Genomic DNA, 26,058 nt, shown 5'->3' with positions numbered 1-26,058 from the left:
CGGCCGGCACTGAGCTCCACCAGCTGGAGGCGGCTAAAGGGAGGCTGTGACCATGGCAGCTACGAGGCCCGCTCCAGACGCCGCGTGGTGGGCTCAGGGCCTAGGTGTGCCGAGCTCTTTGGGCAAGGCCGCGCCAACTCCCCCACCTGCCATCTGCGTCCCTGACGTGCCATGTGGCAAAAACGTACAAATACCAGATCCATGTACATCTGGACGATGGCAGTTCTGTCACCAGTTTCTGTAAGAACCGTCTTACTACCTGCGCCCAGCGTCCCCAGGCAGCGAACCAGGTACAAAGCCCCCGTGTCTCCCTAGGCCCCACCCACCCCCACAGGGGCCAGACAGCTCCACTTCTCTGTCAAGCATTTCTGACCCCCAGTTCTACGGCTGGGAAACACAGAAGTCTGGCTCCTGTCACTCTGCACTTGTCATCTCGTGTACTATGCTGCTGTGCTCCCCGTGTAACGAGGAAGGCACACGCTATGTCTCTTCATGTGTGATTCCCCACGGCACAAAACCCCCTTGTGTTTCCAGCCGTCGCTCATGGCCCGGCCGTGAAGTCTCACACTCTGCTTGGTGCGCCACGTGAGCAGGGACCCAGGTGTGGGAGAGTGAGCAGGAAAGACAGAAAGTCGGAGAAGGTTCAAAAACCACAGGGCTGCGGCCAGGGGTCACACAGAGGTACGCCAGTGCTACAGTGCCTGTTTAATTGAAACCTTGTAATAAAAGTTTAAATACATAAAATGTTTTTTTTATCAAAAGAACATCCCCCGTGCCCCAGCCTGATGTGCAGAGAGCAGGGGCAGCAGAAACTGGCTACCTACAGGGAATGGAGAAACGGCACGTCCAGCTCTTGTTGGCTTCGTCCTCCTCTGAAGATGCCCTGTGCGTGAATTCAGAGTCCCGGGTGAGTGACGACCCTACCCTGCACGGGCTTTCTTCAGGCAACTCGAGTCCACACAAGGCATTCGGTACCAGGGAGAAAGCGCCTCTCGGCTGTCAGAAGACCAGGAAGAGCAGGGCTTCGTGTCTGGGAAGCACTATGTTCTCGACGGTGCGTTCCATGGCGTGCACCTGCTCGGGGGAGGCCGTCAGGAAGGCCAAGGGCCCGACGCGCTGCTCCGCACACGAGTGGCAGAGGTAGCCTCCCTTGTTTTCCTTCCTGTTGCTCTGCAGGGGGGAAGAGAAAGAGGTCAGGTGGACGATCAGACAGCGGAACTCTCGAGACCCCAAGAGACGAAGCGTTAGCGTTCTGATGTTTGCAGACATGCAACACGGCCATGCAGGGTCAACTCGACTCTATCAGATTCCCGGGGGGGGGGGGGGGGGGGGCGCGGGACGGGGGGGGGGGGGGGGGGGGGGGGGGGGGGGCAGCAAGCTGAACTGATCGAGGCACGGGGAGGAGGACCGAGGCGAACCGGAGCGGGCCCTCCAGGGAAACTGTGGTCCTGTAAGCGCCGGGCCACAGCCCAACCCGCCAGGCCATGCTCGCGCCTAAGACGCCACCCACGACCAAATGGAACGCGACAGAAAGCCCAGGCTGCCGAGGCCACGTACGTAAGTGATGGGGAGCTTCCTCATGGTGAGCACGGTGTCCACGGGGATGGCGTTGTTGCACTGGCCCACGCAGCAGCGCACCACTCCGGTCTTCAAAACGGCGCTGGTCAGCTCCGCCTGCAGGAAGTACTCCTGCGCACAAACGGAGAGCGGGGGAAGAGGGTCACCGCGGACCCTGCGCTCCGAGGGGGACGAGGGTCCCCGCCACGTCTCCACTGCGCTCAGCTTGGAAACTCCGCCGGTGCCGGAGCAGAAAACGCTCTTTGGACATGGCAGAGTCCTCACGGGAGACAAGCACCGACTGTCCGAGTGCCCTCGGCTCTTTGGCGGCCCCCCGCCAGTCAGGCCGTCAGCAAGACAGGATGCTTAGAGCGGCTCGGCCAGAGTCTTGACAGAATGGGCAGTTTGAAAAAAAGGGCTTAGGGGCGCCTGGGTGGCTCAGTGGGTTAAGCCGCTGCCTTCGGCTCAGGTCATGATCTCAGAGTCCTGGGATCGAGTCCCGCATCGGGCTCTCTGCTCAGCGGGGAGCCTGCTTCCCTCTCTCTCTCTCTCTGCCTGCCTCTCCATCTACTTGTGATTTCTCTCTGTCAAATAAATAAATAAAATCTTTAAAAAAAAAAAAAAAAAAAAAAAAAAAAAAAAAAAAGAAAAAAAGGGCTTAATGGGCAAACAGGAAATAATGATATTTCAGGACTGCGTCTGGATTTTTATCTCACGCCCACCTGTCCCAGAACCATTAAAAATCATCCGCATGCTGCCTTTTCAAGCCAGGTGAGCTGAACCGGCGGCCTTGAAAGATGTGCCCACATGGACCAGCCTGTCCCCTCCTCCCGGGCTTGTGGCTAAGCGAGTGAGCAAACGCTTGGGCTATTCGAGCCTCAGTCTCTTCACCCGTCAGATGCGACAGCAGCGCCTGGTTGGTCTGACTGTTGGGAAGAGGAGACACTGACACACGCTAAGTGCTCAGAGCCCGGCACGCAGGGAACACCAAGCCAAACGCTAACAACCTCCCAGACTAGAAAAGTCAGAGGCACAGGGACCAGTGTCTGGTCTGCTGTGCCCGGAATTTAACACAGCTGTGGCAGACGAGTAAAATCACAAATACCTGCTGACCAAGGAATTATGATTTCCTGTTTTCTGGATCACAACGGGCTATGGATCTAATTGTGGCAAAACCTGTATCTAGTATCTGGACTGATCTGGCTTTCTCTCTTACAGGATCTGTCTGCCTACAGCAGAACAGAACAGAAAATACAAAATACATAAGCACTCGTGTTCCCACCAATAACTGAGGGACAATGAAACCAGGAAATCCTTCCAAAATAGGACGGGGTCTTGCTGCAATCCCCTTCGTCTGTCGTCTCTACTCCCCTCCCCGGGGGAGCCAGTGCACCGTTTCTGATCCGTCCTAAAAGGGCTTTAAGTTTACACATACGACCCAGAAGGCTAGGTATACTTTTACAGGTATTTGTTGGCATAAATGTTGTACTTTGGGCTGCTTCCCATCTAGTTCACGGAAGTGCCACACCGGGTAGGACCGCATTGCTCTTCTCACGTCTGATTCAAGCCGTTCCCTCCAAGCGGACACTCAGGTTGTTTCCAAATTACTGTCCACAAAGCAGCGACAAACCTGCTTGTACACAGCTTCCCACCCACACATGCAAGGGTTTCTGCGTTTACAAACTTTCTGAGCGCAATGCACACCAAGAAACTCACTTCGCGTTACAATTCGAGACGCACGTACGTGCGTACATCAAAGGCTCAAAGAACGGTTTCATAAAACAGTATTTAACCGTAAGTGCAGTGTCGTCTTTCTCTTTCAGATTTTATTTCTACCTTGCTTTTTAACAAAAACTTGTCATAGCCCACTAAATTCGTTTCATTAATCACGAATGGCTTGAGACTGACACTTAGAAAAGCACAGCTCCAAAGCAGCGGTTCTCAAACACGTTGGTCTTGGAACCCCTTGACACTACTAAACATGACAGGTTCCAAAGGAGGTTTGTTTACGTGAGTCTTATCTGTTACTATTTACTACATAAGAAAGGGGCACCTGGGTGGCTCAGTGGGTTAAAACCTCTGCCTTCGGCTCAGGTCATGATCTCAGGGTCATGGGATCGAGTCCCGCATCAGGCTCTCTGTTCAGCGGCGAGCCTGCTTCCTCCTCTCTCTCTGCCTACCTGTGATCTCTGTCAAATAAGTAAATAAAATCTTTTAAAAAAAAAAGAAATTTAAGCCAAGAAATTCTAGAATGCTTCTCTTTTTTTTATTGTCATGTTAGTCAACATACAGTAGCAGACCACTAGTTTCTGATGTAGTGTTCTATGATTCATTGTGTGTATATAACATCCAGTAGTCATTACTACATGTGCCCTACTTAATACCCATTACCAGGTACCTCATCCCCCCTCCCCCTCCCCTCTGAAACCCTCAGATTCTTTCCCGGAGTCCGTAGTCTCTCGTGGTTCATCTCCCCCTCCAATTTCCCCTTCAGTTCTCCCCAACTTCTCCCAGTGTCCTCCGTGCTATTCCTCATGCTCCACATATGACCGAAACCATATAATAATTGCCACTCTCTACTTGACTTCTTTCACTCAGCACAATCCCCTCCAGTTCCATCCATGTTGACGCAAATGGTAGGTATTCATCTTTTCTGATGGTTGCGTAATATTCCATTGTATATATGGACCATATCTTCTTTAGCCATTTGTCTGTTGAAGGGCATCTTAGCTACTTCCAGTTTGGCTACTGGGGACACTGCTGCTCTGAACATTGGGATGCACTTGACCCCTCTTTTCACTACATCTGTATCTTTGGGGTAAATACCCAGCAGTGCAATTATAGGGTCATAGGGAAGCTCTATTTTTAATTTCTTAAGGAATCTCCACACTGTTTTCCAAAGTGGCTGCACCAACTTGGATTCCCACCAACAGTGTGAGAGGGTTCCCTTTCTCCACATCCTCCCTAAACATGTTGTTTACTGTCTTGTTGATTTTGGCCATTCTGCCTGGTGTAAGTTGGTATCTCAATGTGGTTTTGATTTGAATCTTCCTGATGGCTAGTGATGATGAACATATTTTCATGTGTCTGTTAGCCATTTGTATGTGTTCTTTGGAGAAGTGTCTGTTCATATCATCTGCCCATTTTTTGACTTATTTGTTTTTTGGGTGTTGAGTTTGAGAAGTTCTTTACAAATCTTGGGTATCAGCCTTTTATCCATAGTGTCATTTGCAACTATCTTCTCCCTATAAAACAGGTGCATCTTGCTTGGGTCGTGGTTAATACTTTGGCATCTGTACATTCCCTTAACCACCCCTCAATAGATTGACTAAGAGGAAGAACCCCCAACAAAGGGAACAATCCGAGACAAGGCCTCTGACACAGACCTAAGGGGATATGGATATAAGCAGGATGTAAGAGGTAGACTTTAGAATAGCAATTATGAAGCTGATCTCTAGACTTGAGAAAAATATTAGTGACAATAAAGAGTCTCTAAGGGCAGAAATGAGATCAAATCAGGCCGAACTTAAAAATGGTATCAACGAAATGCAGTCTAAACTAGATACTGCCAGGGTAAAGGAGGCAGGAGAACAAATTAGTGAGACAGAAGACAACAGAAAAGAAGGAAACCGAGGAGGCATGGGAAAAACAGCTTACAGCCCAAGAGCTCAGACTGAGAGAGAGAAATGATTCCATGAAATATTCCAATGTCTGAATTATTGGGATCCCTGAGGGGGTGGGGGGCGTCTAGAAGATATAGTTGAGCAATTCATGGCTGAGAACTTCCCTATCTGGGAAAGGAAACGCATTCGTGTCCAAGAGGCAGAGAGGACCCCTCCCAAGATCAATGACAACAGACTGATGCCCTGACATATAATAGGACAACTCAACAAATCTTAGAACTAAAACACTTACTCTTCTTAATAACAATTAAACCTATCACATGTTAATGTTTTTATCAAAAACAACTGTATTTTCAGAAAAAAAAAAAAAAAAAAACTTGGAAGAGTAACATTGCTTTCATGTCTGGCTTAATGGAAGACAACCGATTCTGCGTTCAGTCTGTGGTGAGAACACATGTCCCGTGGCCTCTGGAAAACTCCCCTGTGCGCTTGTCAGAGCACTGAGTGAGAAGGGCGGACGACACCCTGATGTCCTACACAGACAGCGCACGGCAGCCAAGGTCTTACCAGGACTCATAAACACAGCTGCAACTCTTTACCCAGGCTTTTTTCATGTACCCTTCAATTGGTCTGACTCTCCTCCTTCCGGGAGGTGGATCTGAGGCTTGCCCCCAACAAACCCTTTCCTTGTAGCATAAACTTGATCATACTTGATGTCTTGGTCTTCGCTGCGCACTGGGCAGACGAGCTCGGTTCGGCTTCAGATCTGGTGAGCCAGCCAGGGGTTCCTTCCTGAGGGCTTGTCGTCAGTCCCAACCAGCGGCCCCATGAGTCCAAACAGCCGCCTGGGCTCTCTGTCCTAGGGTCTGTCCCTGGAGCCCCTTTCTGCTTGGGTGCGGCCAACCTTCGGGGCTTAATTTTACTCCGGTGGCAGGAAACAGTTTTAGGGTTCGATTGGGGCAGAACGTCTCTTGGGGAGTACCTAGCTGATGGCACAAGAGCTCGTTTCTTCCTCCCATTTGGTTTGGCTCTTAGATTTCTTCCTCCTGTTCAGCTGCCTCTTAGCCTCTTTTCCTGCTTCAGAAAAGGCTGGCAAGGAAGCAGTTTGGTTCAGTCAGTGGGGCTCTGACTTACGGAGGAACTAGAAACAAGGAAGCTGTTTGGTTCAGTCGTGAAGCAACCCCACCCCCACCCCCACAACTCCCCGCCCTGACTTCCAGGGAGGAACCAATGGTCACAGAGTCACTCTTGGCTTAGTTTGGTTTGTCTGTTGTTATAGCTTTTGATATCTTTGAATAAAACCAGACATGTTCTACTTGGAAACTGGGAAATGACACTTTGATTCTCCCACATGCAACCTTCTGGGCCATTCTCCAAACCTGGGCAATCACTTTTGGCAACACGGCTTGGCCACAACAGTCAACAGACTCTGGACAGAAATGACCAACTAACAAATCCATAAATTAGACAATACCATCTTGCAATTGGGTTTTGTAAAAGGGGGAATCTTTGGAAGTTGGGCATTTAAGATTTTGTCTGCATCTTGTTTGTGTGGTATTGCTAAAGTTAATTTATAAAAGAGCTCTAGTTTAAAGGCAAGAACTTGTAAAAACTGGGCATTCTAAAACTCAGAAAGATAGGGTGCCTGGGTGGCTCAGTTGGTTAAGCGTCTTCTTTGGCTCAGGTCATGATCCCAGGGTCCTGGGATCGAGCCCCTCTACCCACCCACCACTTGTGATCTCTCACTCATGCTGTCTCACAAATACATAAAATCTTTTACAAAGGTAAAATTCAGAAAGATAGGAATCCAAATGTTTAAGTTCCTGTGACCTTGGAAAATACTTGGAATTAAAAGCTAATTTAGGCTGTTGGTTTACTAGAAATAAGGGAACCGAGTCTGTAAAGCTGTAGAAGTTTTGTGAGAAGGGAATCTTCAGAAAGGAGTTTTGTGCGTGGTCAGGACTAAGATTACGAAGACATACTATATAAAGAGTCTTACTATATAGAGTGCGCAGGATCAGACACGAGTTGAACAGTGACTCAGTATCAACAGGAACCTCAGCTGGTTCTCTAAGGAGTTCCAAAAGTTGGATTACTCTTCAGGGCATGCATGCTACACGGGGGCAAGAGTCCTGGTTTGGGGCCATGAGCGTCGAGGGCATGCCCCTGGCAAGGCAGCTGTCTTTGGTCAAGGCAATCCCTGATGGTTGCAGGACCATGGGCAGTGCTCCTGCCGCTGGGAGTCCCTCATTCCTGATGAAGACTTTCAACGAAGGCGAAGCGTGCATTCCAACAGATTCTTGCTTGAACCATCCCTGGTTCTCTGTTTGCTCTTCCAGATTTAAGGCTATGACTTAGAGAAATTTGGTAAAATATTCCTTTGGAAACAAATATGGAACACGTACGTACCTTCTTCTCCCAATCTGATCCCTCCAGAATTCAGAAACTCTGACTATTCTTATTTTTATAAAAATGTATGTATTTGTGTAAGTTTGATGAGAATCTGGTCTTCTACAGAACACAACTGGAAACAGTGGTTATGTTACCAAGGCTTCGAGAGGATCAGACACGAGTCTGTCCTATTCGAGGGGCGCGCGTAGGCTCAGATATGACCAGGCCGTTTTAAGGAACTAAGGGTGACTTTATGGATCCGACGAAACCCCTTGCAAAAATCGGTCTGGTCCCTTGCTTGTAGGGTTCCCAGCAGCCTTACCAGAGGAGGAAAGAGGATCACCTCCCAGCACATGCAGGAACCTCAAGATATTTGGGGGACTTCGAAGATAGGAATTCACCGAAATCTATAGTATTGTAGGTAATGTCTGCTGCCAAGTGTTTGGTTTGTCTTCTTAGCCTTAAGAGGCTGTTAGAAGTTGAATGTGAAATTCCTTATGAAAAGTTCCAGCAGAGCAAATTCATCCAAAAAAAGGCAGTGGGGGTGGAGGGGGCAATTACTACTCCTGCCATGCTTATGCGAACAAGTAGGCCAACTTTGTTAAAACTGGCCTTATTTTACAAACAAAGGAGTCTTCATTTGGCTACCTTTGAAAATGATTTTAGAAAAACTGTTCCAGTAACACACCTTCCTGGGTGTTAGATTCTAGTTCTGAATGAACAGTCTTTGAGCGGATCAGTTGCCTGTTCAGCCGGACTGAAGCCGTGCCAGCCGCTCTGCCTCCAGTAAGAGTGGCCCTTGGAGGGGCTCTGCGTAAGGCCCCGTGCTATAACTAGGATCTTTAAGATGCGGACGGATTCCCACTGGGCAAATGAATCATTTCACGGTCTAACAGTTTCTGAAAGCTAAAAACAAACCAACTAACCACACCTTTAAAACCCCAAACATCGTGGGAAAAATAAGTTTTCCTTTACAATTAGCTTGAAGACAATCAGGCACTGTACAGTGAGAGAACAGTGCCCCGGCCATCAAGACGACCAGCCCCCTGGCCCAAGGCACAGTTATACAGCACGTGTCAAAGTGGCAGACTCTCCCCATCCCCAAAACCCTACCGGTGGATCCAAAACTGCCTAACAGCTTCTCCCCTAGACTCTAAATTCCACAAGGCCATGGAGTGTGTTACTTGTCTAGTCACCTGTACTCCCTAGTGCGAACTACAGTGCTAGGCACGGCATAGGGGCTGCCAACGGAGGGAACAGTCAATTAATCAAGCCACCTCCACTCTTCCCTGACATCCTGGGGGTCTGCTAGTGCCGCAGGTGTGAAGACAGGAGCCGCTGGGAAACACCATCGTCCAGGGAACTGCCAAGGGGCTCATGTCATAGTCAAGTGCGAGCAGGAGGACCCGCATAGCCGCAGCAAATGCTATCCAAAGGAAGGAAAACAAAACCTACCCCAAAGCTTCGCTTGAACCCTCAGGCTTCAGGAACCCAAAGGCACCTGATACCACTACCTCTGCATCCCTTCCTTAAATCTTTCCAGGCTGCTTTGGTCCTCACTAGCCATTGGGTCACCAGCTCCTAAGTCCTCACCCACTACCTCCTGGGGGCGATTCTGTCCTCGTCCCCGTTGTAGAGAGGAGGGCACAAGAGTTGAGAAAGGAGGTCACTTATGCAAACGTTGGAGAGATGGGACCACAGGAGATACGGGGCTCCAACCTGGGTCTAAGTCCAGAACCTGTGCTCTCTCACCGCCAAGCAACAGTGAGGCTCCCTCTCTCCCGCGATCTGCAGACACAAAGCTCCAGGACAAGGAGGCACATGACGACAGAGCTTCGCCACCAGAGCTGCTGAATGAATGAGTGCATGCGAGCCAACACCTCCACATCTTCCTCGGATGCCAGTCCCCCTCCCCCATACCTTCCTTCTGGAGCCAAACGTCTCGACGACCAGTAACCTCGAGATCAGTAACCACCTCAGAGGACCCCCAGCCCGCACTCTCCCGAAGCACCGACAGTTACCCCGTCAAGCCACCCGGACCCTTCCCTAACACCCTCCTCTCGGTGCAGGTGCAGCCCTGGGCCAGCTTCACAGATGAGGACACAGGCGCACAGAGTGATGAGTGACCTGTCCACAGACTGTCCGGCCAGGAGAACTGAGCTGAGAATCGGGCCTGGCCCAGCCCCAGGCTGGAACAGGGGCTGCCCTCATCCAGGGACAAACCCCTTCCGAGCGCCCACAGTGTGCCAGGCGCCATGCTGAGGATACACCTGTGCCAAGTGGATTAAGACTCGCGGATTCTGGGAGGCCGAGAAGCTATCTCTGAGAAACCACATGACTTCCCCACGCTGCATTCAACAATGTGGTGATTCTCCTCACTTCCTCAAAACTTAAGGAAACAAAGGAACCAAAGGGCTTCTGGGGATTCGCTAGATGTTCTAAGGGGGTGAGAGAGAAGGAGGCTGCCTGACCTGCTCCTGGTCACAGACACCACGGTGGCTTCTCACTCTGGGTCGCAGGAACAATGGCTTCCTTTTGTTCAAAAGCCTCGCATGCAGGGCTGCCCCGTTCACGTGTTTTCATGTTCTCCACTTCATTATCCTAGTCCCCTGCCCGGAGCCTTCAACACCCCACAGCCTTCCTCTCCGAGCGGAGCGGGGGCTTGGCCACTTCCAAAGAGGATGTCTCCAAACAGAGGCCTCGGCCGTGACAAAAAGCAGAAGTATTTCCTCTCACGCAAGGGCGTTCGGACCCAAACTTCAGCTCACAGGGACGGGCCACGTTTCCGGGGCTCCCTCAGGGCCTTCTGGGAGCAACAGATGTTTTCCAACCCAGCCTCAGCAAGGCGGAAGTATTTCTCTTGATTCCATAACCCTTTCTACATGAGGGAAAATTCACGTTCCCCATAAAATGTAGGTGATCACCAACTGACGAGCTTCCGACTAGCTTTAAAAAGCCTTTCAGACGCTTCTGTGTAACTGGTGGGCTGTGACTCTCAGGTAGACAATCTCTGTGGAAAACCTGGCAGCATCTAGAAAGATCACGCACCCATTTATCCTCTACCTAGGAACTAAGATTCGCACTGGCAAACCAGAAAATGATTTGTGCCTTGTGATGCCTCGTGGCATTACTCCTCAAGGCAAGAGACTGGAGAGAACCCAGTGGCCATCAGCGAGGGGCTACACCAGCCATGATACACAGACCCAGTGACGACTCCACAGCGGTCCCAAGGGATGAGAAAGAGCTGCACGCGAGACTAACAGTGAGTGATCTCCACACACATTTCCCAGCGACAAAGCGAGGTTCAGAACGCTAGCTCGGGGAATGTCACCTTTCACGAAAAAGGAAAATAGGAAAATTTATATGTATCTGCTGATACTTGCAAAAAGAAATACCAAAGGATACACTGAACACAAATTTTTAAAAAATAGTTATCAATGGTGCAGGGAGAGAGTCTGAAGGGGACAATGACAGAATGAGATACAAAGTTCTGATGTTGAGAACATAAATGTCTTATACATTCAAAAAAGATAATTAAGTCACAAAAAAGCAAAGCAATCCCTGTAGAGACAGCAAACAAACAGATCTATCTTCTTGTAATTACACTAACCCCAGAGGAAAAAGAACTGACTTCAAGAGCCCTCAGAACATGGTACTCGTACAACACGGCCGAGTGGAATATGGAGAAACGGGGCTGTCAGGAAATCTCAAATTGCACTCAGTACTCTGCTGACAGGAATACTGGTACTGTTTTGTAACTGCTTCTTCAGTAGGAGAGTGTAAATAAGTGAGCAATAAGCACCGTTAGGAACCGAGATCTACACACCCACGTAAGAAAGCAGATCTAGCGTGGCGCATTCTGTAGCACACTCACTCCACCACGAGCCGCATTCGAGGGAAGGGGGGGGTGTCTTACACTGCTCTCTATTAAGAAACTTACAAGACTTCACAACTCCAAATTCTGTTTGGACCCTGACTTAAACAAAACAACTCAAAAAAGGCATTTTTGAGACAATCACAAAAGTACGAATATGGACTGGGTAGCAGAGGCCACATGGAACTATCATAAATTTTACAATGTAATGGCACTATAACTATGGGGGGGGTCCACTTTTTTTTTAGAGATATATATTCCAACTGTATATAGGTATGATTTGTATATAGTAATTCAATTTATTATTTTCTTGACTTTTAAATATCTCAGAATTTTCCTAAGTTAGAAAAAATCCCCTTGAGCCGGCGTCGTGAAGTGGAATGCTGCTTCGCAATACCCCGGCTACAAGTCACCAACGTGGCAGCTCGGTTCTGTGATGAATCCAGCCTCCAGAGCACCACCAAGTCTCCAGAGCACCACCACACTCCAGCTTCTAAAAAGATATTGGCGGTCCAAGTTTATACAAAACTCATGTAATCTCTACCTAGAGATTGTTCGTATATAAAAATTATAGTTGACCCTCAAATAACTTTGAAATGCACGGGTCTACTTAAACACGGATTTTTTATTTTTTAATAGTGCAATGATGTAAGTGTATTTTCTCTTACTTATGATTTTCCCTTTCTAGCTTACTTTATCATAAGAATACCGTATAGAGTATATCCAACATACGGAACACGTGTTAATCGACTGTTTATGTTATCGGTGAGGCTTCTGGTCAACAGTCAGCTACTACTTAAGTTTTAGGGGAGTCAAGAGCTACCAGCTGTCAATGGTGAGGGGTACGGGTGGAGGGGAGTGTGGTTCTGTGCCCCTCACCCCCTGAAGTTCAACGGTCAACTGTATTTCTACTTCCCCCACCCCGGGGTCCTAGCTCAGAGGTTAAGAACAGATGCTCTTATCTCTAAACCCCGGGGCCAAGTTCAGACCAGCCCCTGCCGCTGTCAGTAATGTTTTATAGGGACACCGCCACACTGACGCATTAACGACTTGCCTGCCGCTGCTGCTCTCGCACTCGTGGGGCAGAGTTAAGCCAATGCACCAGGGGCCATACGGCCTGCAACAGAGACCTGACACATTTACTGTCTGGCCCTTTCAAGAAAAAGTGTGCAAAGCTCTGCTCTAAGTCCTCTCTGGAAACTGCTGGTGACCCAGGTGCCAGTAAGGACACAACCCAAAGAAGGGCTCTGGCTCTGGGATCTGACACACAAGCCATCGCCCACGGTGAGGCCCCAGCAAAGCAAAGAATCCTGGCGAAACATGCAGCTGATTTCAAATTCCAGAAACAATCTATGGCCAGATGGGCCCGTCTAAGAGAAGCACAGAAGAAAAAAGTGCTACCAACACGTAAGGGAGTCAGTCTCATGCAAGAAGCTTTTGCTTTGGGACGGGTCCTGGAGTACTGGTCTGCAAAGCTTCCTCCTGGGAGGCTCTCACACCATCTTCCTCAAACACGGGAAGAGAAATCCTGTGTGTTGTCTTGGTCATTGTCCAGCTCTGTGCCTGGAATGCAGGCTGGGGGAGGGCAGGTGTTCTCTGGCCACCAGGTCACCTCTGGGGCCTAGGAACAGGCGCTGTTCTGTTCTGAGCATCAGGGTTCTGTGTCACCACCACTGACAACGCTAGGACTTCCAGACCATGTACGAAAAACCGATTACTGCCCCACACCACCGGCCCGCCCCGAGGTGCAAGGCTGTTGGCGTTCACGGCTCAGACTCCACAGCTCCCAATAGTCCCAGCTCCTTGAGAGAGCATGAAATATGGCGCTTCGGCTGCACAGTCTTTTCTGTGCTCGAGACAACAAAGAAAGTAAGAGTATTTACAGTAACTTTTCCACTGACGTTTTTGGTTTTTGGCTTAAGTATTTTTGGTTCAGGGAAAGATGGACCAAGTAGCCACTGTGAGCTCAGACTTCTGTTCTCGTTTTCAACAAAACTGAAAAGACTAACCGGCTTACACCCCGACCTGTGAAGGGGGGAGCAGGTTGGTTTGTAGGGGATGAAGCGTGAGCACCGACACTTCCCTATATCTTAGCTCTTGACCAGAGGCCTGGTGCCTGAATATTCCTTCTCCCCTCCCCAAGGACATTTTCCTTGGAAGAAGTCTGTTGGCGGTAGCAGCAGCTGCCGGTTCAAATGACCTGGGGAAAGGGAGGGAGGAAAGCAGACGCAGGACACATTCCGGCTGGTGTCTCCCCCAGACTGCTCAGCACAAAGTGAGCAATTAAGAAACACATCAACAGTGGAGATTTCTAAAAGAACTTATAAAACTGAATCAGGAAAGAATTAAGAGAACCCGCATTTTTGTCTCTCTGATTACAGCACTTCTTGCAGCAGCCATAAGCCCCAAAAGAAGCCCTTCTCTGCCAGCCGGGGATCCTGAACCAAAGGCCTTCCCAGGTCGCAGACTGATCCCTTACTCAAACCCAGCAAACTCTGAATGTTGCTGAAGTAACTTGTGCTACTGATTCCTCTTACCCCAGCTAAAGTCAGAATGTTCTCCAAGGATTTGGTCATGATGAGACGCTTCTTGGCACGGGTTACTGCAACATACAGTAAATTCCATTCATCCTCAGAAAACGACTCTAAAGAAAGTGAAGGGAAGAAAGGTGTCAGCTCAGAGCCTGCTGATGACATGTGTGTTCGCCTCTACACGCTCACTACCCCTCCCGCCCCCCCTCCCCCACCAAGACCTGCTGGCTGCACACACAAACTCTTCCTCCAAACACCAACTCCAAAAACATATGAAACCCAACAGACTAGTGGCATGAAATACTGAGTTTTAACCTTTGCTGTGACTGGTACATCCCGGAAGCCCGTTCACAGGTTGTCTGACACCTGGGAGGGTCTCGTTCATCCCCCAGACCTCCTCATGACAGCTGTGGGGGACTGACAGGGACACTGAGGCTCACAGAGGCCAAGTCACAAGGACACATGGGCCGAGGCTGAGCAAGGGTCTGTGAGCAGAAGCCAAGGCTACTTGCCTCCAAAGCCACGTTCTTCCCTTTCCCTGACACTGTCTCTGTCTCTCTCTCTGGAAATGTCTTGGGCTGTCATATGACAAGCAGAGAAAACAAACACGTCCCTCTACTGTGTCCTGGAAGCCTGGCCCCGACAGTCACCACACCCAGCATGGCCGGGAGAACATGGCCCTGAGCCACTCATCGGTGACCACGGTAAAAGCCACCAGACTGTGCACTTTAAATGGACAGATTTTATGGTATGTGAATCAGACCCTGATAAAACGGTTATAAAACAAAATATAAAAATATGTAAACATGCAATGGCGAGCAAGGAAAAAAAAAGGGTAGTAATATATTAAATAAACCTTTCTTCTCCAATATGGAGCCGCTGTTGCCTTGGGCCACTCCGCTGCCCCACTCGGCTCTAACCTACCTTCAGCACCACGTCTCTCTCTGTTAGGAATACATTCATCAGAGACCAGGAGTTTGTACCATTTCTACTCACAGCCTGCCAATGTAGGCTACACCCCAAATTCTGAGTCCATAGTCAGCAGAATGTTTGTTTGTTTGCAGAAAAACTTTACATGGTTTAATTCTAAGATTCAAAACCAAAATGACTACACAGATGCTCAGAACATAACAACTTGCCTTGAGTATAAACTTACATAAAAGCAAACAAATGACACAAAGTGCTTACTTTTTTATGAATTTCTGGCCTCTTTAAGTAAAAAGGAGATTTAATTTTAAAAAACTACACTTTGAGGGGGGCACCTGGGCGGCTCAGTGGGTTAAAGCCTCTGCCTTCGGCTCAGGTCATGATCTCAGGGTCCTGAGATCGAGCCTCGCACCGGGCTCTCTGCTCAGCGGGGGGCCTGCTTCCCCGCCGCCCCCCCCCCCCAGTTATGATCTCTGTCAAATAAATAAAATCTTTTAAAAATTAATTAATTAATTTAAAACTACACTTTGGGGATGCCTGGGTAGCTCAGTCGGTTAAACGTCTGATTCTTAATTTCAGTTCAGGTCACAATCTCAGGGTCCTGGGGTCGAGTCCCGAGTCAGGGGCTGTGCTCAGCGGGGAGTCTGCTCGAGCTTCTGTCCCTGCACTCCTACCCGTCCCCACATGTGCCGGCACACTCCCTATCTGTCTCTCTCTCAGATAAATAAAGTCTGAACAGCAACACCTGTGGGGAGCAGGTGAATTGTTTCAAAGCTCCGTGAGGCTGGGCAGCCAGCATCTGTGGTGAAAAACCCGAAGCTGAAACAGGACCGCCGCACCCGCACCCTGGGAGCTAGGAGGTGTCTTTGCTTTCCTTCTAGAAGGGTCATGCCAAGAGGCCTCCACACCCAGCAGAAAGCAGACGACAAGGGAGCCCCGCGGGCAGGCAGCGCACGGACGTGTCTCACCGACTCGGAAGTGGGGCAGCTGCGCGAGGTTGTGCCTGGCACACGGCACTTTCACAAAATCATCCAACACGTGCACGGTGTCAAACTCCAAGCCTTTGGCCTTGTGCACAGTGCCCAAAATGTACTCTGGGTTCAAAAGAGAGCGCATGGTTAGGTGGGGGCGTGGCAGGGGAGGGAAGGAGAGGGGGAGCTCCTAAAAGCAACGGTGCTGCCAGGACCCTTCCTTGCCCACGTGTTGCTCAGGGGACAGCGGTGGGGGTAGGGAGACAGGAAACGACAGGAGACCAGAAAAAGAGAGGGAGAGGAACATGAAAAGACGGGGAAGGAGCAACTTGGGCGTAGACAGGCCACTACCTGGGAATCATGTTCCAGAGCTGGCGGGGACTGGCCCAGCCCTGCAGTCTGCAGGCAAAGGGACAGAGCCACGGGAGCCCTGAGCCACTTGCCCGCAGTCCCACCCGGAGCAGACCCCACGACAGAACGGAAGGCGCGTAAGGAAGAGCACCAGCTCTGCTCCCCGTCCCCCAGGCTCTGAGGCGGGGGTGCCACAGAGCCCCGCTGGGCCCCCCGGAGACCCAGGAAGAGGACCGTCGGACCGCCCTCCCGCCGGGAGGTGAGGAACCCCTGTCCTCCTCACCTGCGAAGTCCAGGTCTTCTATGTGGCACCTCTCGATCCTTCGCACGAGGTCTGGGATCCTGGTGTTGTATTTCTCCACGACCGCAATCTTGGCCTCCAGCTCCTTGTCCTCGGCCGCCGTCACATACCTCTTGAAACCACTAAAGCCTTCTTTGTGCACCCATCTTCTAATGAATCTGTCCTTAATAACGAGGTTCTCTGAGGAGAACACACACTCGGGTTAACACAACAGGCCACACTAGGCTACGCGGCAGCAGCTCCACATTCCTAGCCAACAGCAGCACAAACCCGGGGGGGATCCAGGTTCTAGTCCCGACTGCATCACTAACCTGCTGTGTGACCCTGGGCAAGTCAGAAAGGACCTGTGCTTTAGCCTCTCCGTCTCCAAACAGGATCGAGGGCCCAATACTCGACAGCCTCCCCTACTTCACAGGGATGTGAAACAGCGCAGTGCGGAAAAGAACTATGCTACAGGATGTTAGGAATGACCGTCTGAGCCCATGCGGAGGTTTCGGCGGGTAAAGGTGCCCAGGCAGACAGAAAGATGGTGAGGGAAGACAGCCTAAGGGACCGACAATAGGAAGAAGCGCAGACTCCTGAGAGAAGCGTCTGGAAAGTGCTCTCAGGATCTCTGTGAGAGGCAGCCTCGGGCATCCCACTCTTGATGGGAAGAGAGCCGCCCTGGCCCCCTCCTCCAGAAGGAAAGTAAGATCGCTGACGCAGGGCGAGCCCGAGCCTTCTCCCGTCCCTGTCACCAGCGCTTCTGCCCACTGCATTGGCCAGGAGGCTACTCACGTTTCTTCCGCTCTTCCTCCGGCTGAAGAAGGATCCAGATATCAATGATTCTGTCCAATCCAAATGATTTAATCCCCTGAAAAAGTTTTTTGGTGGGATTTTTGTTTTTTTTTTTTTGTTTTTTGTTTTCCATTTTGTTTTGTTACTGTTGTTTTAACAAAACAAAGTAAAGCAAGCGTAGAGATGGAATTCTGAAATGAGGTGTTTTCGTGGAAACGGACCTCAATCGCACCCAAAGCACACAGCGGGCGACCTCCTCGAGCACGAAAGCACTAGCCACCACGTGGCCTGAGCACTCAGGAACCTCAGACGCTAAGTCTTGGCTGCTACCTCAAACTCTTCTTCCATTTAAACGTTTCTTTTCTTTTCTTTTTAATTTATTTGACACACAGAGAGCACAAATGGGCAGAGAGACAGGCAGAGAGAGGGGGGAAGCAGGTTCCCCACTGAGCAGAGAGCCCAATGTGGGGCTCGATCCCAGAACCCTGAGATCATGACCTGAGCCGAACGCAGAGGTTTAACCCACTGAGCCACCCACGCACCCCCTTCCTCTATTTAAAAGAAAGGGGAGGGCAAGAACCCGCTGCACGCTGCTTTCTTGCCCGAAAGGGGCAACTGAAACCACCCACCTTCCAGAGACAGAAAGATGGCCACGATGGAGGCCATGGGGACACCTGAACACAACATGCGGCACGTGACACTTACCGCTGTGTCCCTGGAGGAAAGGACTGCGCTAGAAAATGTCTACAGGTCCAGACTGTTGTCTGTTCTGGAAGGTTAACTCCTGCAGGAGGGGGCCCGCCTGGGTCACAGTGTAGCCCTTTCTACCCAGAAGCACACGTGAACACGGCCCGGGGCCACGGTGCCACACTCCAAGGATTTGTCCTCATTTGGGCAAGAGACACGTAAACCGTTAACATGAAACAGAGACCAAAATGAGCCCACACGTGTTAGTGCTGGAAAGCAGAAGTGATCCTGAGTGTGGACACATGCTTCAGATGACACGTGGGCGTGACGGAGGGACAACTGCCTACTGTGCCATGCCTGGCGCAGGCCATACCCAAGAGTGCTATCTTCTTACAATGACAAAGGTCCCCGCATTACACTACGGTCACTACATGAAATACTGCAGTCATTAATGCAGCGAAAGGGAAGACGCTTACATGTTGAGTAAAAATTGCACAAGTGTGTGTGTGCCCTGTTACTGCGATGATGCAGAAATGTGTGTCTGTAAGAACACAGATATAAATAGCAAAAGGGAAAATTATTATCTGAAATCCTGAGATTAAGGGTGATTTTTTTTTCCTTTTAATTTCCAGAACTTCGGGAACTCGGCTGTAGAATCTCTATCGGTAAGAAAAAGAAAACCCCGACTGCCTTCTGATTCCAGTTCACTGGCTGTGCTCACTGGGTGCCCACACAGAGTGAGCCCCCAGAGCCCACTGTTTTTCATAAAAGGAGTGATTGTCTTTTGGTCGTGTCGCTTTGCTCTGAAGAGTTAGAAGTGTCATACACATGTCACTTCCTCCTAACTTCCCCGTGAACCAGGTAAAGGAAAGGCATTATTTTTGTCTTAGAGATGGAGAGAATGAGGCACACGGAAGCTGTGACTTGCCGCAAGCCACACAAAGTTAGTGACAGAACCAGATCTAGAACCCAGGTGTGCACACCCTGCATGCGAGCAGCTCCCTCGTCCCTACACTAACGAGCACCGCACACCACCACACTCGCAGGCAGCCAGCCGGCAGCCTCGCGGGGAGAGCCAAAGAGGAGAAGGGCGCTAGTGCTTTTGAAGAGTGGAAGAAGATCCTCAGTCCTCGCTGGGTCTTTGTAGGGACGTTGGGCTAACGTCAACAGAACGGCCGGGACAATGCCTTCAGCCACGGAGCAGATGGCGCCCAAGACCCCAAACGCTTGCTTGCGTCACAACCCGAATGCAGCCGACTATGGTCACCGGCTAGGTCTGTGTCTGTGCGGGAAGCAGCCGACAGAAATGTGCTCTTACCCCGATCAGATGGATCCTCGCTGGGACTTCCCCTTCCGTCACCCGCACAGCCTCATCAAACACGTTGGCATTGGTCCGGGACAACAGGGCCACCTGACCCTTGGCATCACCTCTAATGCCACCTTTTGGGAGAGAGCGCACACTCTGAGGCCAATCCCAATAAACAGGAGAACTAATTTTGGAACAAATAAATGAAGAGGAACCGAAAGCCTTACTCTGATGGTTTCCTCCAACCAAAGTCTTTTTCCTCACTCGCTTACAGACATCCAAGATGGTAGCTCCCACGTACGCTATTTCCACGCCAAATCGGAAACTCTGTGGGAAAACGACAAAACAAATGGAGTCAGCAACCCCTCCCTGAAGCAGGTTAGCACGTTTCTGCCCCCACGAGGTCCCAGCCTTGCCAAACCCCACTGCTGATCCCTGACTCACCCTACCTGGAGAGGGGGTTTGCAAAGTCCCCACTGTAAACCTGCTCACAATCCAATGACCACTGGCTTGACTCCTAAGCTTTCGAAACTGCAGCTGCCTTCCCGGAACCTTCGGGATACCTACCTTTACCCCTTACCCCAGATCCCAACCTGGGCAATTCTCCCACCGCGGGACCTAGACTGGTTTTCTCACCGCTGCTACCAGCCCAGCTCAGCAACCCGAACTCCACGCCTCACCCACTCAGTCTCCCCCTCCCACTGCCAGATGCGTCTCTGCGCCTCTGTCCGACTCTTTCCCACAAAACTTTCATGGGGCCGCACCCTTGCTACAAGACAGGAAGAGCAGCACAGGGGAAAAAGGTGACACATGCCCTCCAAACAGGCCTCACAGCCCGGACAGCTTTGTTTCCTCTCCTGCCCCAAGACCAACGGAAGACTTCTGTTTTAAGCAAAGCTACCCTTCCTTCTCAATCAAACCTAATGAAAAAGTGTAAATTATACAAGGGGGAGGCGCGCCTGGGGTTTTCTCCCCTCACCTCAGAGACCTCCCTCAACATTAATTTAAAACCGCTGCCCACACGGCCAGCCCCAAGCATCCTTCCTGAACATTCCCCGCCCTCCCCTGCCTCGGCACACGGCCAGTCTCCTACCCTTCACAGCATGGCCCCACACCCTACTTCTTTGATCAGTGCAGCTGGAAAGACACCATTTGTCTCCAAACTCATGGTACTTACTGCCCTTTCCATGCATTTACGACTTAAAGTAATAAACTACCATGTGCTTTGGTGAACATCAATAAAACTCAGGAAAACACAAGACTTTGGATGAACAGTACTGTGAGGTTATAGCATCACTCCGAGTGAGCCGTAACCCAAACATAAAATAAAATATCCATGAGTCCACACTGACATAAACAAATGGTTGAGTAAGTAAGTAAGTGGGAGAGAAGATACAAATCTTCTTTGCAGAGGATTTCTCCATAATTTATGCAGCTACCCCGGCAGCCTCCCACAGACAGGTACTGGGAAAGGGAGGACCGTGACAGCTTTCTCAGACAGCCGAGGACGCCCCGAGCTGTCACGCTCCTAGTGGCAGACACAAGTTTTCCAAATTCTCGTTTCACTTGAAAGCAAGAATTTTATCTTTGGCAACAAACATTTGTCGGTTGTTTTCCTTGAAGTCACAGCTCACTCCCTTCATTTTTGAGAAAATGCCAAAGACCGGAGCCTGTCAGCTGTTCCTTCACGTACCAACAGGAATGACACACAAGCGCAGCGGGCTGAGCTCCCAGCTCAAACCCAAGAGCGCCCGGGGTCCGGGAGCCCACACGCTTCCATGCGCAGCCGGGTTCCGCCACTCTGGCCGCTTGCTCACAAGGATCCCAGAGACGCACCCAAGGGCCAGCAGTCCATGCTGTCCGAATGCTGTCACCGCAGGACGTCCCGGAGCGAACCGCCCTTGTCTGTCTATCTGACCCCGCGTGGGTCGCAGGAAGAGCACGATGACGGCCACACCACGTGGTGCCACGGCCCCCACCCCTGGGAAGGCGTCAGCGGTGCAAAGGCGAGCACAGGGAGGACGGCACACGCAGGCGTGGTGAACACAGAGGTGACTCTGCAGACCCCGAGAACCACAGAGAACCAGTGCTTAGAAGCAAGGATCTGCTCCGCACTGGGCGCCTGGCACAGGGGACCCGCGGGAAAGCGAGGGCGGGGAAGCGCAAAGCTTGCTTCTACGGTTCTGGGGACTCGGAAGCAGAGGGAGCTCTTACCTGTGTGAGATAGAAGACGTGCGTGTGAGGGACTGTAAACAGAGCATTGACTGCACCACGGAAGGTATAGATCTGCTGATGTGGGTCCCCTACAAAGATTTTCCCACATGGCTGAGACAGAACTATGTTCATGATAGCTGCAACCAATAAGAGGGACAGTGAAAGAGCTGAAGGAACGCCGACTCAGAGCACAAAGATCCCATATTTACGACCGAAAAAGATGAAAATGCTTCATGAAACGAAGCCAGGGCACGCTGGACAACGCGCTTGTCCTTCCCTGCGGCATACGCAGGCAACGCAAAGACACAACTGTATAAGGGACAAGAGAAACCACTTGTGAGCCTAGGAATGCAGATCATTTTTAGTCCCAGATAAATGATGGAGTCTTTAAAAAAAAACCACATAAGCAAATAAAAAATGAGGCGAATTGTCTTCTCTAACATTGTAACTCAAAGCTGAAAAGGGACCCCCGAGAGGCACGCTAGTTTCTAACAGCCACTTCGAAAACACGCACACACTGTCCGCTCTAAGTTGACTAGCTTTTCCCACTCAGCCTGAGTCCAGGGCCCAGTCGCCGGATGGACTGTGCTTAGTCAACATTTTAAGAGTAACCGAAGCAAAACACTAACAGAAAAATAAATCTGCTTTGAGTTGAGGGGCGGGGTGAGGACAACTGCTGAAATCCACAGTCGAGTAACAACGGATTTCTGTGTGACTAAATTATCATCTGTGCCTCTTCCTTACGACCAGTAAGAGTCATCAGCTCATGTCACATGTGTGTCCTCTTCCATAATCATGGTGCTGCTTCTACGTGTCTGAGACTACGGATGTCCGGAAGAGTTTATCACCTGGGGTACAGTCTTGGGCCTCGTCCACAAAGATGGCGTCAAAAGAGGCAAGCAGAGGCTTGCTCAGCTGCCAGAGTTTCAAGTAGCCTAAAAGAGGGGAGCGGCAAGTCAGAACTCGCAGGCAGAGCAGCCACACTGAACGGGAGTCAAGCAGGGGCACGGGCATACCATCGTGAGTCATTTGGTAAGCCTCTTCTTTGCATTCCCCCAACTTCCGCATGTTGTCCCAGAGTCGGCTGGCTTCAAGGACACCGTTCTAGAAAGCAAGTGATACGGCAAGTCACAGTTTAAGACCCTGGATAAGACCCCTCCTCAAATCATGTTCATTCTCACATACAGACGTCCGAACAAAGGCACCATCACAACACGGTGAGGCGCAGTCACCTCCCTAACCTTCCTCCGGCTCCACGACAGCCTTAGCACAATGTCAAGTGCAGAGATGAGTAAGAAGCTGGGGCCATACCAAGCCCAGGGACAGACCATCGCTCAAAGAGTACAAGATCTGGGGCGGGGGTGGGGAGGGCGGGGAGGAGAGGGGGGAAAAGCACAAGATATGATGAGCCAGAAAAGCTGGATTAGCTCTCTAGACTTGCGACTGACGACTAAGCCATACAAAGAATGGCCAATGACTGAAAAGACAAGAAAAATCCACAAAGAGATTCCTTATTTTTAGATTCGAACCCAATGACAAGCTCCGATAAGCCTTGGGTAGGAGGAGCCTCATCTGTTGAATTAGGAGGACCAGCGTGCAAATTAAGTAGAAGGTCTCTGAGTCCGCTTCACAGAAAACACGCCAGCTCACAGCCAGCACGACGGGCCTGCGGTCCGGGAGTCCGACGTGCCGGCAGTTTGGAGGAAGGCAAGGCGAGCAGGACAGAGGATCACGCCAGCTCTCCTCCAGCCTCCATCCCTGGCCGTGAGGAGACTTAGATACTCACCAGCTTTTCACTCTGTTCAACCATGACTCTCTGTCCTTGGCTGTTCCTGCACCAGATCGGCACGTGATCGATAGTGAGCTCTTCGTCGGCCGAGGCGAAGAAGTTCTCTAAGGTCTTACAGACGAGCTTGGCCCGTATGAATCCGCCTTTCCCTTCAGCAAGGACAGAATTGACCATGAAGGGGGTCAACTTGAAGAGATTCAGTTTCTTCTTTAATTGGTACCTGTAACACGCAGCCCAAACGAACGGTATTTGACTGTCAGCACGCGGTATTTCGGTCTCCCCTTCCCTACAGTGACACCACCTGGCCACGTTAAATGTCACAACAGGTTAGGGGAAAACAAAAGCCAGACAGGTTGAGCAAGGTCCATGCAGGATGTAAAACGGCTTCATCCGGCTTTCAGGGACTCTCAGACAACAGCCCAGAAGAGGAAGTGGCTCACGGCAGATGCCACTGCTCCACGGTGTGGACTAGACCCCAAGAGGTCCCTGAGGGGACACTCGAGTTCCCTGAAGCCCTCCCATCCCAGGGACCTCCCATCCCAGGCAAGTGCACGACCGCCGAGTCTCCCCCACCTCGTCCCAGGGAAGCCCATCCGTCAGACTGCGGAGAGCCTGTGCGCCAGACCAGTCCTTCGGACTCTCTGCGCCTCAGTTCCGGAGAAATGAGAACGCCCCCTCAGTACGACACTACCATCTGCAAACAGCGCATCTTTACAGTGTGGAAGTGCAAATCACTACGCATCTTTCCGTTCCCTGCCTGTAAGCGGAGCGGGAAGCACTCCACATTCCCAGCGTTGCTGTGTCTGAGTTCCTATGGAATCGTGACGCTCACGACGGGAAAACCAGGAACTGGACAAAGACGGTGGCAGCACAATGCTCACTTCCGCCCGACGTGCCCATAGGCCATGGAATGGAAGGTCTTGCAGATGACGTTGGCGGGAAAGACGAGCTCGGCCTGCTTTGCGATGCTCTTGTTGAACGTCACGTACAGAAACCTGCTCTGGGACCACTTTTCAGCATACTTGACCAGCGTAGAGGTCTTCCCGGTGCCTGGGGAAGCCAAGAGGAAAGGAGGTGACCCTCTGCCCGGGAAAAGCTGTTCCAAAGGATGCCCTAATGAGGTCTTACCCGTGTTTATCTTATCTTCCGCTAGAGACCAGACCAGTGACAGGTTTCTCAATGCTGATAAGGGGCTGTGAAAAGAGCAGGAGATTCTAAGCCCGAATAACCTGGGCTTGGCTCTCGGCTCTAGCCAGCTCCGGCTGAGCAGGGAAGGACGGGCCTCGGGACCTCACTGACCATGGGTGTGCCCCTCAGCCATGCCTGGGTAACGCTGACCTTGCAGGTCTGGCAGGATAAAGCAATCATCGAGGCACCCTGCAGGGGAACTCAGTAAGAGCAGCTGCCGCTGTCCTACGCATCAGTCGCGATCCAAACGCAAGAGCGTGCAGGTGAGATTCAAGAATGCTTCTGGTCCATTCTGAGCTCTCCGGCACGCCCTGCCTCTCCACCGTTCATTTCCTCAGTTACCATTCACTGAACAAATACTCACGAGCACCTACTCCACGCTCAGCTGGATGCTAACTAAGCACTGGGAGTATGCTAAAAACAAACAAAAAAATAAAAACAAAACAAAAAACCCCATAAAGCAAGATTCCTTTACTACAATCTCCTCGGGAATACAATACCAACACAGCTGAAACAATGAGAGCACAACGAGAGTATAATGAAAACGCAGAAAACCAAAAAAAGAATATGAAGTTTGGAAACAAAAAAATCACCTGTAAAAGTAGAAAAATGGTACCTCTTTCCCTCCCTAACAGGGCTACTGTGAAGTCTAATGACACAGTGCGGAAGTGTTTATGAAATGTGTGTGTTGTCTATACTTATTAAATAATCAGATGCCAAAGAGTTTGTATAGACGATCAGTTACAGCGAGAGTTCAGAGGTCATATAGGGCTCTAAGGGCTCAAGAAGCCTCCACTAGGAAAAAGCCACAGCGATGCGAGTCGGGGACAGCATGGCGAGGAGGGGGATGGGGTTGGGGGGCTGCTCTTGGAGAGACAGACCCAGCTGTGAATTCTACCTCCTCCACTTCTCCTCCTCCACTTCTGTGCTTATCTAACCTGGGCAAGTCATCGCAACTTCTCTGAGCGTCAAATCCTTATCCATAAAACAGAGATAACCAACCAACCTTCCAGAATGTCCTTAGGACTCAGCACCGCACCGGTACTGAACAAATCCTTGTTGTTGTTTATAGCAGGATATTTAGGCAGAAAAGAAACAGGAAGGAATTCCAGGTAGGAAAGAGTATGAGCAAAGGCTCAGACAAAAGGATAACCAAGTGCTTTGGGAGGCTCCAAGTGCAATGAGCTGACTGAGGCAGGAGAACTACAGCTGGCCTCATGGAGGAATGTAGGTTAGAACCCAGTGCTGGGAGAGACTCCCAGACTTTACGCAACAGAAATCAGAGAGCTACGGAAACCTGGCCCGCCCCTCTGTAAGCGATCCGTGCCTGAGCATTTACAATGATAAATGACCGGCTGGGTCAGTCCTGGTATCATCCCACAAATAAATGCCTAAGAACCATCTGTCCAACCAGGAACGCCATGTGGATGCTCCCTGGAGTGGCAAAAAACAAACAAGCAAACAAACAAAAAAACAAGCATTCCTTAACTGCTTTTAAAATCATTTAACTGGAATGCCTGGGTAGCTCAGTCGGTTAAGTATCTGCCGCCTTCCGCCCAGGTCATGATCCC

The 26,058-nt window shown here is 50.6% G+C and overlaps 1 protein-coding gene across 5 annotated transcripts in view; it reads right to left on the bottom strand.

Annotated features, from left to right (window-relative positions):
• Positions 1–682: 682 nt before the first annotated feature.
• FBH1 (F-box DNA helicase 1) overlaps positions 683–26,058 on the bottom strand; it is a 47,831-nt gene continuing 22,455 nt past the window's right edge. For all 5 annotated transcript variants that reach the window (XM_059404023.1, XM_059404025.1, XM_059404027.1 and 2 more), the window contains 13 exons: positions 24,181–24,349; positions 23,297–23,519; positions 22,527–22,614; positions 22,359–22,445; positions 21,511–21,647; positions 19,524–19,623; positions 19,309–19,430; positions 17,304–17,379; positions 16,509–16,706; positions 15,872–15,997; positions 13,983–14,089; positions 1,558–1,689; positions 683–1,170 (listed from right to left, as the gene is read on the bottom strand). In XM_059404023.1, coding sequence (XP_059260006.1) covers positions 1,000–1,170; positions 1,558–1,689; positions 13,983–14,089; positions 15,872–15,997; positions 16,509–16,706; positions 17,304–17,379; positions 19,309–19,430; positions 19,524–19,623; positions 21,511–21,647; positions 22,359–22,445; positions 22,527–22,614; positions 23,297–23,519; positions 24,181–24,349 — 1,736 coding nt within the window. In that variant the 3' untranslated portion in view covers positions 683–999. The remainder of the gene's footprint in view (positions 1,171–1,557; positions 1,690–13,982; positions 14,090–15,871; positions 15,998–16,508; positions 16,707–17,303; positions 17,380–19,308; positions 19,431–19,523; positions 19,624–21,510; positions 21,648–22,358; positions 22,446–22,526; positions 22,615–23,296; positions 23,520–24,180; positions 24,350–26,058) is intronic.

The sequence above is a fragment of the Mustela nigripes genome, chromosome 6 (genome assembly GCF_022355385.1).
Source record: "Mustela nigripes isolate SB6536 chromosome 6, MUSNIG.SB6536, whole genome shotgun sequence".
Classification (NCBI taxonomy): domain Eukaryota; kingdom Metazoa; phylum Chordata; class Mammalia; order Carnivora; family Mustelidae; genus Mustela; species Mustela nigripes.
This window is presented reverse-complemented; position numbering and strand designations above follow the sequence as displayed.